At 35.7% G+C, this 17,500-nt stretch overlaps 1 protein-coding gene and 1 long non-coding RNA gene across 2 annotated transcripts in view; one reads left to right on the top strand and one right to left on the bottom strand.

Moving 5' to 3' along the window:
- SPARC (secreted protein, acidic, cysteine-rich) overlaps window positions 1-10,070 on the top strand; it is a 24,733-nt gene extending 14,663 nt beyond the window's left edge. Inside the window, exons 2-9 of the mRNA XM_027368346.2 lie at window positions 696-760; window positions 1,661-1,741; window positions 2,849-3,041; window positions 4,839-4,954; window positions 6,681-6,827; window positions 7,856-8,058; window positions 8,837-8,984; window positions 9,359-10,070. Coding sequence (XP_027224147.2) covers window positions 698-760; window positions 1,661-1,741; window positions 2,849-3,041; window positions 4,839-4,954; window positions 6,681-6,827; window positions 7,856-8,058; window positions 8,837-8,984; window positions 9,359-9,409 — 1,002 coding nt within the window. The 5' untranslated portion in view covers window positions 696-697 and the 3' untranslated portion in view covers window positions 9,410-10,070. The remainder of the gene's footprint in view (window positions 1-695; window positions 761-1,660; window positions 1,742-2,848; window positions 3,042-4,838; window positions 4,955-6,680; window positions 6,828-7,855; window positions 8,059-8,836; window positions 8,985-9,358) is intronic.
- A 634-nt stretch (window positions 10,071-10,704) lies between these two features.
- LOC113806811 (uncharacterized) lies at window positions 10,705-15,639 on the bottom strand. Its single transcript, XR_011399923.1, has 5 exons — window positions 15,315-15,639; window positions 14,791-14,953; window positions 13,971-14,048; window positions 13,549-13,647; window positions 10,705-12,898 (listed from the first exon to the last, which is right to left on the bottom strand). It is a non-coding gene; the product is annotated as an uncharacterized lncRNA (long non-coding RNA).
- Between the last annotated feature and the right edge of the window lie 1,861 nt (window positions 15,640-17,500).

Here is a 17,500-nt window from a genome sequence, read left to right as displayed (position 1 = left end):
TGCCTTGATATGACCTACCCCTACTTACTTTCATATAACGCTTATCATTTCTTCCTAGACGTTTTCACTGTAAACACAAGGACTGGCAAGGTTTAAGGAACTAGTGGTAATAAAGATACTCTTTTGCCCCGACTGCAAATCATTCGCAATAAGGGTCTTATTAGTTCAAGTGGGTAGAATCGGGAGCGTGTGGTTAGCCCTGGTAGAAGAATATTATGTAGTGTATTTCTTGTTAGGGTAGAAGAATATTTAGTGTATTTCTTGTCCTGGTAGCAGTATTAAAGTCATTAATTCATAAACTCATAAAGATTATTACTGTAGTTTATGCACGTACACGGAGAATTATTACTTACATGATTATATGATTGTTATTAGATTTATGAAAGTCCGTAGATTATGAAAACACGGTTAGCTTCTGGTGAATCATCCAATCTTTGGTCTGCTGATCACTAAGTCATTTCGAAGAAGCGCAGTTATTAAAGCGAGTGAATTGATTAAAACTTAAAGTGGGATCAAAGTTTAGAAGAGAAAACGAAAAGAAGAAAAAAAGGAACTATGATTTGCTAATATAGGATACGACTTTTTCCTACCTCTTGCTTTTGGGAAAATGTATATAATATTCGACAATATTTAATAAAAAGACTTTTCAATAAATTTCTATGATGATTTTAATAATATTTGCCTTTTCTTTTCAGCCATGAAGGCGCCGATGCTTGTGGTGCTGTTGCTGGCAGTCGCCATGACTGTCACTCATGCCAAGGTAATTATTCCAAACAAGAAAATGTTAAGGAAATGTAAACGGAAGAAAAAAAGTAAAGATATCAAGCTGTAGTTTCAAAACACTGTCTTGGTAAAAAAATGAAAACGGAAGAAAAAAGTAAAGGTATCAAGCTTTACTTTCAAAGTTTATAAACAAAGTTGACGATTGGGAACAAAATATGCAGATATAACAGATACTCAGTTTCTTTGGGAACTGTAATTTTAAATCACTTACATAGTAATGATAATCACTATTTAACGACAATATCCATTGTTAAAAAGTCCATTCTTTAACCTCATCGGTTTAAAGATGAGGAACTTGACCCATGTACCCTCATAATGAACATCCATGACAAAGGAACAGCGAAAGGAAGAACAAGAAAACACACAAATACATAAGAAAGACCTCCGTTATATATTTTCTTGTTCTCTTCGTTGTTCCCTTCAAGCAATTCGTTCGACTTGAAGAACATAAACACACACAAATACACCAAAAAAGCCTCCATTATGTATTTTCTCCTCCTTCCCTTCGTTGTTCCTCCTGCAATTCGTTCCACATGAACAAAAACACACACAAATACCCCCCAAAAAAGACCTTCATTACGTATTTTCTCCTTCCCTTCGTTGTTCCCTTCAGCAATTCGTTCCACATGAACAAAAACACACACAAATACACCAAAAAAAGACCTTCATTACGTATTTTCTCCTTCCCTTCGTTGTTCCCTTCAGCAATTCGTTCCACATGAACAAAAACACACAAATACACACACACACACAAAAAAAAAAATAGACCTTCATTACGTGTTTTCTCCTCCTTCCCTTCGTTATTCCCCTCAGCAATTCGTTCCACATGAACTCCACAGACTTTCGAAGCAGCACTAATTCCTCCCGTGTTCCGCAGAAGGCGAGCAGCGACCTCCACAAGAAGCACATCGCTGCCATCGAGGAGAAGCTGGAGCAGCTCATGGAGATGGAGGCCGAGGTGAGGTCATCCTCGAGGGTTGATGTGTTCTTCGGAGTAGATAGAACAGTGGGTTTATGTTATTGAATCGTGAATGAAGTTGGGTTAGCTATTTTTTTTTTTTTTTTTATCATTTTGTATTTTCACTATTGAATGCGAAAGTCAACATTTTTTTTGACGTTTGTGGATATATATGGTATTGAATCGTTACTGAAATTGGGTTTGCTATTTTTTATCATTTTGTATTTTTCACTATATTAAAATTGGAATGTGATAATCAACATTTTTGCATTTGTTTCCATATATCCAAAAGGTCTATTTGTCGATTGATGGGATCACATCACCGTCACGATATCCATCCATCTCTATTAATTAATAAGCATTTCAAATCCTCTGTTTCAACGGACAACGCCTTGTCCGACCACAACACCACAACATAAACCGTCTTTAACAACCACATAATTATCCAACATATCCAACAACACCACGACATAAGCCGTTTTTAACTACCACATAATTCCCCAACAACACCACAACACAACATAAGCCGTCTTTAACACCCAATTAATTTCCAAACACTACAACGCCACAACATAAACCGTCTTTAACAACCATATAATTTCCCAGCACCACAACACAACATAAACCGTCTTTAACAACCACTTTATTTCCCAACAACACTACAACATAAACCGTCTTTAACAACCACTTTATTTCCCAACAACACCACAACACCACAACACAACAAGCCATCTTTAACTAATTTCCGAAGACCACAACATAAACCGTCTTTAACAACCACATAATTTCCCAACACCACAACACAACAAGCCATCTTTAACAACCACTTTATTTCCCAAACAACACCACAACACAACATAAACCGTTTTTAACAACCACATAATTTCCCAACAACACCACAGCACAACACAACATAAACCGCCTTTAACAACCACATAATTTCCCAAACAACACTACAACACCACAACATAAGCCGTCTTTAACACCCAATTAATTTCCCAACAACACCACAACACAACACAACAAGCCATCTTTAACAACCACATAATTTCCCAAACAACACCACACCACAACATAAACCGTCTTTAACAACCACTTTATTTCCAGCTGGAGAACGAGATCGCAGAGGAGGAGGCATCCTATGATGAAGAGACGGAAGACGCCGAGACCGAGGAAGAAGTGGCAGATGAGCCCCAGGAGGAAGTGGAAGAGGAGGAGGAAGAGGAAGAGGAAGAGGTAGAAGAGGAAGAGGACTCCCAGCCACAGTACGAACCCTCGGAGGAGTACGATCCCCCTCAAGGTAAGGTGGACGAGGCCCGAGTCATGGGATGTCTAAGCTAGCTGCCTTACCTGATATTTATGTATTTATACACGAATAGGAAAAAAAACACTCTACTGTTGATATATAATGGTAGAAAAAAAACACAATGTACACATGAATAGAAAAAAAAACACTCTACTGTGTTTATATATAATGGTAGAAAAGACCATAATGCACACATGAATAGAAAAAAATACTCTACTGTGTTTATATATAATGGTAGAAAAACCCACAATGCACACACGAATAGAAAAAAAAAACACTCTACCGTGTTGATACATAATGGTAGAAAAAAACACAATGCACACATGAATAAAAAAAAAAAAAAAACACTCTACTGTGTTGATACAATGGTAGAAAAACCTACAATGCACACATGAATTAAAAAAATAAAAAATAAAAAACACTCTACCGTGTTGATACAATGCTAGAAAAACCCACAAAGCACACATGAATTATAATAATAATAATAATAATAAAACACTACCGTGTTGATACAATGGTAGAAAAACCCACAATGCACAAACTAGATTTACTGAGGAAAGTGAGACAACAGTTTCGGAATCGTCCTCGATCATCATCTAGTTTGTGCATTGTGGGTTTTTCTACCATATTCATCCTTATTGATCATATATTACGATGTCTAATTGTCCATCTTCCAGAATAAACCAAGATTCCACTTAATAGCTGTTTATTAAGAACCTGTTACAGTCACACACAAGAATACCCACTTCTTCATCTCGAGATACCCACTGCATTCAAGGAAACCCGAACCCACATTAATACCCATTTCATTAAAGAATACCCACATCCACATCAATACCCACTTTTACATCTCGAGATACCCACTTCGTTTAAGGACACCAGAACCCTCTTTAATACCCGCTCTATCAAAGAATACCCACATCCACATCAAATTCCACTCCATTAAAGAATACCCACATCCACATCAATACCCACGTCATCTCGAGATATCCACTTCATTAAAGGATACCAGAACCCACTTTAATACCCATTCTATCAAAGAATATCCACATCCACATCAAAATCCACTCCATTAAAGAATACCCACATCCACATCAATACCCAATTCTCCATCTCGAGATACCCACTTCACTGAAGGAGACCCGAACCCACATTAACACCCACTCCATTAAAGAATACCCACATCCACATCAAAATCCACTCCATTAAAGAATACCCACATCCACATCAATACCCACTTTATCTCGAGATAGCCACTTCATTAAAGGACACCCCGAACCCACATCAAAATCCACACCCACATCACGGGATACCCACACCCATATAAGACATCCACGCCAACGTCATCCACATGAAAGTAGGTTCGATCTGGGTCAACATGAATGGCTAGTCACATGACATGTTCCTAGTTGCGTTTAGAAATAGAATAATTTTTTTTCCTTCTTTCTAAATACTACTACTACTATTATTCTACTACTTCTTCTATTATCACTGTTACTACTACTACTAGCCTACTATTGCTACTACTACTACGACTATTCCAATGCTACTACTATTATTCTACTACTACTACTATTCTACTACCAATACTACTACTGTTATCACTGTTACTACTACTACTAGCCTAATATTGCTACTACCACTATGACTATTCCACTGCTACTACTAATATTCTACTACTACTACTACTATCAATACTACTACTATTATCACTGTTACTACTACTACTAGCCTACTATTACTACTGCCCCCACTACTCCTACTGCTACCATAAAAAAATCTTTTCTCCAGACCCCTGCAAAGAGATGTTCTGCGGCGCCGGTAGGACGTGCGTGGTCACTCCCCAAGGAGAAGCAGAGTGCGAGTGTGTGAAGGAGTGCGAGCCAGAGCTGGACACTCGCAGGAAGGTAAGTCTGTCATGATGGGTAAGAAATGGACGAAGAAATCCTGGTTCAATTGTACGTACATGGTTTTGTGGATGTAAAATGGCTGTGGATGTATGGGTCTGTGGAATTCAAAATGGCTGTGGATACATAGGTGTGTGGAATTCGTGAGGAATAGATTGCTACAGGGACAAGGACAAGGACAAGAAACAGGGAAGGACAAGAAAACACACGAATATGCCGAAGGCTTTTTTCGCTTTTCGCCTTGACGAAGCATTAGCGAAAAGGCCTTCGGTATATTCGTGTGTTTTCTTGTCCTTCCCTTCGTTGTTCCTGTTGGATGCATAGGTATGTGTTTATCAGTGATTTAGATGTCGAGTAATTGATATGTATGTGTGTGTGTGTGTGTGTGTGTGTGTGTGTGTGTGTGTGTGTGTGTGTGTGTGTGTGTGTGTGTGTGTGTGTGTGTGTGTGTGTGTGTGTGTGTGTGTGTGTGTGTGTGTGTGTGTGTGTGTGTGTGTGTGTGTGTGTGCACGCGCGCTAGAGGGAGAGAGAGAGTACAAATTTCACTACTCTCATCCTTCAACATTACTCCGTGACCGAAGATACCTCGTACTGATAACCCATTACTTCTAGTCTCCTTCCGTCAACTCTACCAAGAGCCAGGTATAAGTTGGTACAGCCTCTTCAACTCTTCTTCCAAACTGTCACCAGGGGGTATAACTTTCATTCTCCTGATGCCCGGCAGAATACTGAACTCGGTGATAACTTGGCATGAATGTATAATCAATCTGAATGTTGTTTCTAGGGACATTTAAGAACAACAGAATGTATCATGATGAAACAATATGGAATCTGTGTTAATATCTGGTTAGGAATGGTTTCGATCTCAAATATTACAAGTGCATATATATCCAGCTGTTGTGCGGGGCAGAAGTCAAACAATATATATAATAATTACGTAATTATCGGTCAATTTTACACATGGTTTTCGTACACCTTATTTTTTTACTGAAGTTCCATATTGCCTTTTCTTCTATGCCCGTTGACTGCCAGTATCTTGAAGGATATTGTAAGAACTTTCATGGAATTTCACTGAATCTTATATCTTATCTCTTTATCAGGTTCTTCCTTATCAGCAAAATTAACAAGTGGGATCACGCTTGTGACGGAAAACGCCTTATTCCAATCGCATTGGCTAATCAAAAATATGGTCGACAAGCGGTTTCTAATCTTGTATAATTACCTGACAACCACCTTGATCCACACAGGGTTTTGGATCACTGCTTGTTATAGCCATCTGAACTCTTAAATCTCATAGATCTAATATTTCTAATAAGCAGAACATAGTTTAGAAGGACAAGGAAAAAAAATCCCTAGTTTGATCCTAACTAAGGGCCACCAACCACTCTGTATGTGTGTGTGTGTATGGTTGTATGTACATACATCAGTATACAGACATATATGTGTGTGGGTGTATGAGTACGTGTATATATTCGTTCTATACCCCATCCCTCCACTCACAACAAAATCAGAAACACAACAATCCCATCCTAACCCCTCCCCTTTCCCCCTTCACCCCCAGGTGTGCAGCAACCACAACGAGACGTGGGAATCCGACAGACATATATTTGTGTGGGTGTATGAGTAAGTGTATGTGTTCGTTCTATACTCCCACCCCTCCACTCACAACAAAAGCAGAAACACAATAAACCCAACCTAAGCCCTCCCTTTCCCCCTTCCCCCCCAGGTGTGCAGCAACCACAACGAGACGTGGGAATCCGACTGCGAGATGTACCGCCAGCGCTGTCTGTGCGAGGACGAGGAACCGGGCTGCAAGAAGGAGGAGTACGCCCACGTCCACATCGACTACTACGGGGAGTGCCAGGAGCTTCCGGTAGGTGTTTGGGTTTGTTGTGGCTGGGTGGTCGGTGTTCGGAAGGGTCGGGAATGTGTTCGAGTTGGGAGGGTGATGGTATGTGTATTGTAGGCCTATGGCAGGTGGGTAGGCCTATGGCATATGGTAAAGCCTAATATATATATATATATATATATATATATATATATATATATATATATATATATATATATATATATATATTATATATACATATTTTTTCATTATATTTTTTTAATTATTTCATTTTAGATATAATAGCAGCAGACATTTTCTGAAGACATTTTCATTTTTTGCATGGTTAACACATGAGATTTTAGAAGCCAAAGTTTGAGAATTAACTTATTGCATGCAATATTGAGAAGCAAGTCTGTGATTCAGATTAAGATTTTAATTTAATAAAAAATACGTAGATTTTGTTTCACTATAAAGAGAAAGAGAAACAAAGAAGCATTACGAGAACCGTAAATATATATTACATGTAATTCATAAAAACACACGAAATCAACACCTTAATACCATTTTTTTAATTGATTCACTTAACCCTAAAAAGAAGTGAAAGACCAACCTATCCTATTGCCCTAAAAAAGAAATATCAATCTCTTTATTTACCCTAAAAAGGAAAGACCAAAATTTCATTTTACCCTAAAAGGAGATCAACCTTTTCTTTTACCCTAAAAAAGGAGGCTAACCTCTTCTTTTAATCTAAAAAGGAAAGACCATGTTTTTTTTTTACCCTAAAAAGGAAATACCTCCCTTTCCTTTTAAACTGAAAAAAGAAAAAAAAATCTTTCACCCTAAAAATGGAAAAATAACCTTCATTATTTCCTAAAAAAGGGAAAGACCAACCTCTCCATTCACCCTAAAAAAAGGAAAGTCCAAATTCCCCCTTTACCCCCTAAAAAGACCAATCTTTCCATTCATCCATTTACCCTAATGAGAGCAGAAAAAGAAAGATATGAAAAGAAAAGGAAGAAAGAAAAAATAGAAGAAAGAAAGAAAGAAAACCCTCTTCCTTCACCCTACAGGAATGCGAGACCTCCGAACTGGAGGACTTCCCCCGCAGGATGAACGAGTGGCTCTTCAACATCATGCGCGACATGGCAGACCGTCAGATCCTGAGCGAGCACTACCTCCAGCTGGAGAAGGAAGCCGAGGACAACCCCACCAAGAGATGGACCAACGCCGTCGTCTGGAAGTGGTGTGAGCTCGACGCCCACCCTAGGGACAGGTGAGGAAAGCGAAGGTCGGAGTGGGAAGGGGAGAGGGAGAGTGTAAGTGGTGTGTCAGGATAGGTGGCGGTAGCTCTATGTGATCACCTGTCTTACTAGGTGGTAAGGGGAGAGAGAGAGTATAAGTGTCAGGGTAGGTGGTGGTCGCTCTATGTGATCACCCGTCATACTAGGTTTTCGGTTCATGGGGGCACTTGGGGTACCGGACGAGGATTATTGATCCCTAGTGGGTACAGAGGGTTATGTTATGATAGGACAAATGTAACGTAGAGAAGACCCCTTGATTATTATTCTGTATTATGCTTATATCAGTGGAAATAACATAGGGTTTAGAAGCGTCGCCATAGCTTAGGTATCCATGCTTGCTTCTTGGTCCCCGGTTGATGTCAGGAAGGTCTTTAGAACCTAAGTGCCCTTAGAACCATAAATTAAAGTGCCCTTAAAATCATAAACCCAATTGCCCCTTTAAATGCCATTAGAACCATAAACCCAAGTCCCCCTTAAAGTGCCCTTAGAACCACAAACCAAAGTGTCCCTTTAAGTGCCCTTAGAACCATAAACCTAAATGCCTCTAAGTACCTTTAGGACCATGAACCTAAGTCCCCCTTCAAGCGCCCTTAGAACCATAAACCTAAGTCCCCCTTCAAGTGCCCTTAGAACCACAAACCAAAGTATCCCTTTAAGTGCCCTTAGAACCATAAACCCAAGAGCCCTTTTAAGTGCCCTTAGACCCACGAACATAAACTAACGCAGGCCGCCCTCGCTTCCTCCCCCAAGGGCCGTGTCTCGCCATGAGCTGTTCCCCATCCGCGCTCCCCTCGTCGCCCTCGAGCACTGCATCGGGACGTTCCTCGACTCCTGCGATCCTGACGACGACCACTACATCACGCTCAAGGAATGGGCCAAGTGCACGCATCTGACTGAGGTAAGGGACGCGTTTTTCTTCTCTTTTCAGGGTCGTTGCTAAGATTTATTTCCTGTGTCGTGTCGTATTTATCCTATGATCTATGTTTTTGTATGTAAAAGAATATATATATATATATATATATATATATATATATATATATATATATATATATATATATATATGGAGATAGGGTAAGGTTGATTAACATCGAATCTCCAAAGATATATGTATTCTATTAGACAACAAAGCTTTCTGAAATTCCTAAACGAGAATAGGTATATTTTTAAACCAATTGTGAAAACCTTAATAAAGAAAGAAAGAAAGAAAAAAAAACAGCCTTAAATAATATATAGCTTAAGTTTTTCTTCACTTAATTGTTTGTTATTTTTCAGGAACATCTCAATGAGCTGGAGGATATGTGCGAGGAAATCCGCGAGCAGTAAAAGGCAACACTGAAACAAGTGAACATCGTCGAACCTCTTGTTGCCACAAATCATCACCCACTATAAAGGTTCCACGACCTTATATAGATATTTTAAACCTTTGATGGTGTTTGAATCTATTGAATTAGACATGTCCATTGTTTAATCTCTCATCTGCTATTGGAAAATGCAGTGATGCCATACTTATGTCCCAATTTTAGCTTTACGAATCTAAAATGCTGGTCAGTATGATACTTAAGGTTAACTCTAAACCGCATAAGGAGGCTGCCAAAAAAGTTCTATCTCCTTTCTAGTAATAAAATATCCTGTTAAGAATGTTCCACTCTTGTTTGTTATTTTAACTTTACACTAAGAACTAGGATAAATTCCGTACATAATCCAACAGCAGATATGACGTAAGGAAAGTATAAGGAACGTAACTGATTTTACTGAATTCATGAATGTAAAACTTTTGAACCACACTGCCAATTTGCTTTATGTTTTATTTTTCATTTCATAGTTATGTAATTATTAAGTCATTATGGTGCTTTAAGTAATTAGGTGCTATTCCCAATTAGTGTACTTTTTCCCGGCATTATTCGTTAGTGATAGTACGAATTGTTGATTGTAATAAATTGTGTATGAAAGCAAAATCAATAAACAAGCATTTTTTTCTAAGAAATACCTTTTTCATCCTCTTAACTCATGTCTGAATATAAATAAATTACACGTCATTCCAGGGATATTACGCAAATTTTCAACAAATTACCCAGAAGATATATGTCATTCTTGAAGTAAATTCCTGCATAATGCTATTTAATCATGGAGAGATTTGGGAAAGATGGAATTCCAGAGATCATAACTCATTCTCCATTTTAAAACTTTTACCTCAGCTCTCATGATTTCTACAGCAGTATTTCCCAAAATACGTGAATTACTAGGATAAAATGAACAATATCAAATGAACGAAGGAGAAGAAAGAAAAACGAAACAGTTTCAGTTCGAATGGAATGATTTGAACAATGAGCTAAAGACGTTCTGGAATATCGTTAACTATCACAATAAATAAATAAATAAATGAATAAATAAAAGAAGAAAAAGCAAACAAACTGGGCAGTGATAGGCATGGTTTGGCGAACACAACTATGTCTTTTTTTTCTATTTACAAGATTCTTCCATATTAGACTCAACTGAACCGTATTCATGTTAACATATGTACAAAAAAGTATGAATGAGAATAGATCCTTTCACAATACAATGTATATGATGTATATGACCGGTTTCGATGATATATACATGTATTTCTGACGAAGATATATGTCATTCTTGAAGTAAATTCCTGCATAATGCTATTTAATCATGGAGAGATTAGGGAAAATTGGAATTCCACAGATCATAACATGCTGCACATGCTCCATTTTATCTCGAAAGGACTATGTAATATTAAGGAAACAGATAACCAGTGATATAAAATTCGGATATCTGATTCACTTTTATTCTCCAGACTCCACAGAATAGTTAGAAATAATATCTGTGTTCAGTAACTCGCTAGTTTAAAACTTGTCCGCATGATAATTCCCAACTACTGAAATGCTAAAAAAAAATGTTACATAAAACTATATAATGATTTTGACCCCATTACTCGTTGTTCTTACATGCGGTATATCATATAGTTATAAATACTTCGCCAAAAAGGTGTCTCATAAATCTGTAACAAAGATTATACTCTACGAAAGATAGGAAAGATAGGAGGTGATCGCCACGCCTCTATCGGGAAAGTTTGTAATTCGCGCTAACGTGACCCTATAATTCAATACATCAAGGTTGTGTAGTAGATCTTTCTTCTCTCTCTTTATACACACAATATATATATGTATGTATGTATATGTATATGTATATGTATATGTATATGTATATGTATATATATATATATATATATATATATATATATATATATATATATATATTCCATATGCATATAATGTACATAAGGTTTGCAATTAAAGAAAGTTATTTTCTATTTACAGCGCAACCTTATTTATATTCATAAATATATACGATGCCGAATACTATTAATTAAGATGTCTCCATAATATGAACTAATTTTCCCGAATTCGTAATCCATCTGGCAGAATAAAATGATAAAAAAACAATATATTTACACAATAGATTTCTTTATTTAATTGTCAAACGCTATTGTGCATAGGAATGTGATATACAAAATACAAATACAAAAACAATGAAAAGGATAAACAGAATAAAACATTACACAAACAGAGGACAAATACATCTCTACCAAAATATATAAACAAAAAAACATGCATTTAATGGTAGGCCTATGTATGATAATTTAATATATTCATCACAAAGTGTTTATGAATATGACAAAGTATGAGGTTAAGATAGTCATCATGCATAGCTGATGTTAAAAGCAGCTATAGGAACAGTCATGCAAAAGCCATGCATTAAAAAAAAAAAAAAAAAAAAAAAAAAAAAAAAAAAAAAAAAAAAAAAAAAAAAAAAAGCCAACATGCTATTGTAACAAAACATTGGCAACTGAAATTTAAAGCAGAGAGACGGTGAAATAACTGTTACAACACCACATGAACTAAAGTACATAAACGGTGTACTGATACAAAAAAAAAAAAAAAAAAAAAAAAACATGCAGAAAAAATATAAACATAATTACTAGAGAGCTCAACAAAAATCATATATGTTGAAATAAAGCAAAAACATGGATCATACACAATCAAGCAATGTACTGTAAGAGTATACATACCAAAGCGGCCACTTGCAAATTGAACTGAAAAAAAGTTATAAATGGCATGTTTTAACTAATTTCCTATTTTTCCTCAAAGCTCCTTGCAAATATACACCTTTTCTCTTTTTACCTCTTAAATATTGCAAATTGAACTGAAAAAAGTTATAAATGGCATGTTTTAACTAATTTCCTATTCTTCCTCAATGCTCCTTGCAAATATACACCTTTTCTCTTTTTACCTCTTAAATATTTATTGATAAATTTTCAACAGTACAACAATTTAATTTTGGAGTAAATATCTATAATATCTTTTTGTACTTCCTTACACAAAACTATACTGAGGACTCTCACTTCTGACAGACCATTTCTAAATGACTGCAAAACATTACTCTAGTATATGTTTGGTTTAATAATGTCATTGAAAAAAATCATATTCTTGTATCTGGTAAATAAAGACTTAGTGCTGTTCATAAGAGTACCGCCTTGCTTCATCTGTAATGTGTGAATATTGTAATTGTGCTTTGAAAAAACTAAGAGCATAGTTGTTCAAGTACTTTGATGCCATATTGATAATCTCTGATGGTAAAACATTGTTTTTTGTTGAAAAGTGCACCTTGCTTTAACAAACCTACTTTCCTGAGAAGTCTTTTTAATCTTGTCCTATACCCGTGAAGTAATTTTGATGAAGTTTTACCTTTCCTCTTTCTCGAATTTGTTTGGAGGTCAAGATTTCCATCAGGGTCTGAATTCTGAAAACAGTAACAGAATGGAAAATGGTCTCTATTAATCAAAGGCTATATAACCATCAGGAATGGCTAAAAATACATGAAAAGAATAAGTCAATGACTAGTAAATATATTATATATAAATATAAAAATATATATATAAATATATATATATATATATATATATATATATATATATATATATATATATATATATATATATATATATATATATATATATATATATATATATATATATATATATATACTTTTTTTTAAGACAATATTTCCTTATCTGTCTTTTTGTGCATGAAAAGATTAAGGGGAAAAAGGTAAGGAAAAGTATGAACTGAGATAATTTTAAAGCTATATATAGGAAAGGGAATAATATTTGCCATGTCTTCCTTACACCCATTGGAGAAAATAGCCTTACATATGAAGATCAATCAAATCATCAAAAATAATAGTAATAGTTAAAGTAATATTCGCTATGCAATAAATTTCATTTTTTTTATCCATGTAATAACATATGTACATTCACAAATAACTGATTTTATAAATAACAGAAAAGTATCAATATAATCAATATTGTATTTTATGAATCATAGTTCTATAACTTTGTGTCAAAATATATTGCAGCACATTTGTTCAGTCATTATAGAATATTCTCTTACCTGGACAAGGAGGTATAGATGGTTGAACCTTTTCATAATTGTCTGATGTTAGACTTATTTCCTCTGCTGGTAAGTGGCCTGGTAAGTCTGCGGGTATTCCTGCAATATGGTAATTATGATACCTGTTGCTTTTATTAGTCATTTAAGATTTTCAATAAATCAATTTGCTATTTCATGTCTAGGCATTTAAAGATAAGATGGTGCTTCCATCAAAAGTTACTGACTGGGGTTGTGGTGGTTTTGCTGTAAATTGCAATTTTGTATATCAATTTCATTTATATATTATGTCTTTGAATATGCTAATATTGATACAATATACCAGTTTAAAATAATTTGTTTAGGTATGATACTATATATAATGCATGGCAAAAAGTACACAGACACTGAAGGAAAAATAAGTTAAATACTGAAGAAACAAATACCAAAGTAAAATGTGTTCCACGAGCTGTTGCCATCACTCCCAGAATCATTTCCCATCGTGCAGCTTCCTGATGCTTCTTCTGTTAAATATGTCTCTATCAATATGCATAAATTTTGTCTTATACATTAGCATACATAGTAATTTTCAAAATACTCTTTAAAATGGTAATTTTTATTATGTGCAAGGCTAGCTGTTCACATATGTGTACAAAGATATTTCAAGAAAATAGCCTACTTTAAAAATGTTATTTTATTACATCTTAAAAGCACCAGAAATCTAACCTGCATTACTCTAATAATACAAATTATCCAAATGATTAAAGTAATTTTATAACGAGCTTAGATGATTATGTTTAAATAGCCATGTTAATGTTAGCAAACTGATACATTACACTGCATGATGCTAAAATGGTAAAAGTATATAACATTACTGCATATTTATTATTTAAGAAATGCATATAGATGGGAAGAGCAATTCTTGTAGAACTATAAACAATTGAAAAAAAGAGTGGCCACAAAAAATGAGTGCACTGGGGCTTTAGATTCTGCTTCTGTAGCTCATGATAAAAGTCTTACCATGTGGTTAGGTTGATGTCTCAAACTTTACATATTCCTAGACATATACATCTTATCCTGCCAGAACATAACTGCTAAGAAAATATGGTAATCTTAAAAACCCTTACATGGTCATATATCATTTCTCATTTCTGATTTTTTCTTTAATGAATGATATTCTAGACATTGCTTGTCCCATCTAGATGCTTTTATTTGATATTTTGAAATATGGTCGTATTCTGAAATTTTAGGATTAATATTACTCACCACATATATTCTGATCTGGGATGGCAACCTTTAATAGTTTATTTCCTTCAAAGAAAAATGAGAGCTGCAGAACCTGTAGGTTTTATTCAATTGTGGTGGACTTGTATTCTTCAAATATTTGTCGTCTGGATGATCTTGAAGACTGCTAATCCATTTGTAACACCTGCAAACACTGGTAATATCAACCATAAAGCTACTTTATATAGCCTACGATTTCTCGAACAGCCTGTTTCACTTATATGTTGTTTTTTTCATAAGCAATGCTGGACTATTTATCCTCTTACCAGACTATTTATGCTCTCACCAGACTATTTATACTCTCACCAGACTATTTATGCTCTCACCAGACTATTTATGCTCTCACCAGACTATTTATGCTCTCACCAGACTATTTATGCTCTCACCAGACTATTTATGCTCTCACCAGACTATTTATGCTCTCACCAGACTATTTATGCTCTCACCAGACTATTTATGCTCTCACCAAACTATTTATGCTCTCACCAGACTATTTATGCTCTTACCTATCTTCATATTTGGGGAAGCGATGAAAAATGATTGCGGGATTTCTTTGTTTCTTCCCATTGCAAAGAAAGCAAGGTTGCAATTCACTCATGTTTTCTTCCTATTGCAAAGAAAGCAAGGTTGCAATTCACTCATGTTGTCCATCTGTCAAATCTAGCGCCGCCGCTGGTGATGTAAACAAGCAGACGACACGGGAATCGCGTACAGGTGGCGCCATCTATTGAGCCGACCTCTGGGATGGACATCAACCTCACACGAAATTCATCAACCTCACACGAAATTTGTAGTATATAATCTTCGTAGTATGTGGTATATAATCTTTGTCTGTAGTAGCTCGCGTTCCTGTCTTTGGTAGTATATAGTCTTCGTAGTATATAGTATATAATCTTTGTCTGTAGTAGCTCGCGTTCCTGTCTTTCGTAGTATATAATCTTCGTAGTATATAGTATATAATCTTTGTCTGTAGTAGCTCGCGTTCCTGTCTTTCGTTGTATATAATCTTCGTAGTCTATGGTATATAATCTTTGTCTGTAGTAGCCCGCGTTCCTGTCTTTCGTAGTATATAATCTTCGTAGTATGTGGTATATAATCTTTGTCTGTAGTCCCGAAATTCAAACAAACAAACAAACAAAAAGGATGCCAAGTAGCCAATACAAAATACCAAGTTTGGCGCGGGAGCAAAATGTTCTTAAATGGGACTGCAGGTGCTCCCTTAATGAATGGGAAACAGTATATAGCATAAAGGAGAAACAGTTTATTGTAGGCTATAAAGTAAAAATGATGAGAAACAGATTATAGCATAAAGGAGGAGAAACAGTTTATTGAATATAGTAATAAAAAAATGAGAAACAGTTTATAGCATAAAGGAGGATAACAGTTTATTATATAGAGTAAAAAGGATGAGACAGTTTACAGCATAAAGGAGGAGAAACAGATTATTGTATATAGTAAAAAATGAGATACAGTTTATAGCATACAGGAAGGGAAACAGTCTATTGTATATTGTAAAAAGGATGAGAGAGTATGTAGTATATAGCACCTCCTCCTTGTCTCCCCTCCCTCCCTTTCTCTGTCTTTCCGAGAGTTATTTGAGGCATTGTGAAGTAGTACCAATGAAGTGCCACTTGAAGGTAAATTTAAGGGTGCGTTCCCACCAGTGACATGTTGCTTGGAGACAAATTGGAAACATTATGGTGGACACAAGAGGAGAGGACACAAAAGGAGACATACAGACCTCCTGATATGTATGGGGACATATCTTACAATGTTGAGAGACATGGCAATAAGAGTAGACTTGGTGAAACTGTCCACACCATGTTGGTCTGTCGGTTGGCGGGAGGTCTCTGACAGCATCACCTCGTCCACACCAGGATTATTAACATGTCGCCCAACAAATCCTGCCAACCTGTCTACTTCGATGTTCCTCAACGACTTAACAACTTGTTACCTAACCTGTCAGTCTAAATGTTCCCACCGTGTTTTGTCACTGGTTTGGACGCAGCCCAAATAAATTACATGTTTTTTTTTGTACTTGTCTTAGGATTAGGGTTTGCAGTGGTGCTGATATATGCGTGTTATGGCGTCTGTCTTTGCTTTGGAAAAATATGTAGAGCATGTTGAATTTCCCTGATTATTATAGCATCGGTTTATTACATAAAGAATTATATTCATTTTCTTAGTTGCCAATTCTTCTAGGTGGCATTACCGATCGTCATATAATATTAATACTTTCTCGACACTTATTTTTCGTGGTGGATAGTTTTAAATCCCTTTATTCTTATAATTCCATCGACAATTAACCCTTAGTTGTGAAAAAATACAGGGAATTCCCTCACCTTTCCAGGGAATTATCGAGATGACAAGAAATCTTATATTAATATCATAATCCTATATTGGCTTCTGTTTAATGAGTCTTGTTTCTTTCCGTGACGTTTCCCTTCCATATTCCACACGTTAAGAATGCCAAGTTTTCACAGAGAATAACCAATATTTATTCTTATTTGTTTATGTATTCATTTATTTTTAACTCCAGGTGACTTAAAACATGGAAGGCGATGTTAGATATTTTTTTTGAGAATACCATCTAACATATCTTATGAATTCTTCCTCAGCCATGTTATCAGCGTTATAACATATTTTGCTATTCCCCTTGTTTTTCGCCGGTTTTTATACAATCCTTCGTTTT

This window comes from Penaeus vannamei, chromosome 33, assembly GCF_042767895.1.
Source record: "Penaeus vannamei isolate JL-2024 chromosome 33, ASM4276789v1, whole genome shotgun sequence".
Classification (NCBI taxonomy): Eukaryota; Metazoa; Arthropoda; class Malacostraca; order Decapoda; family Penaeidae; genus Penaeus; species Penaeus vannamei.
The sequence above is the reverse complement of the archived record's forward strand: the minus strand, read 5'-3'. Positions and strand labels throughout refer to the sequence as shown.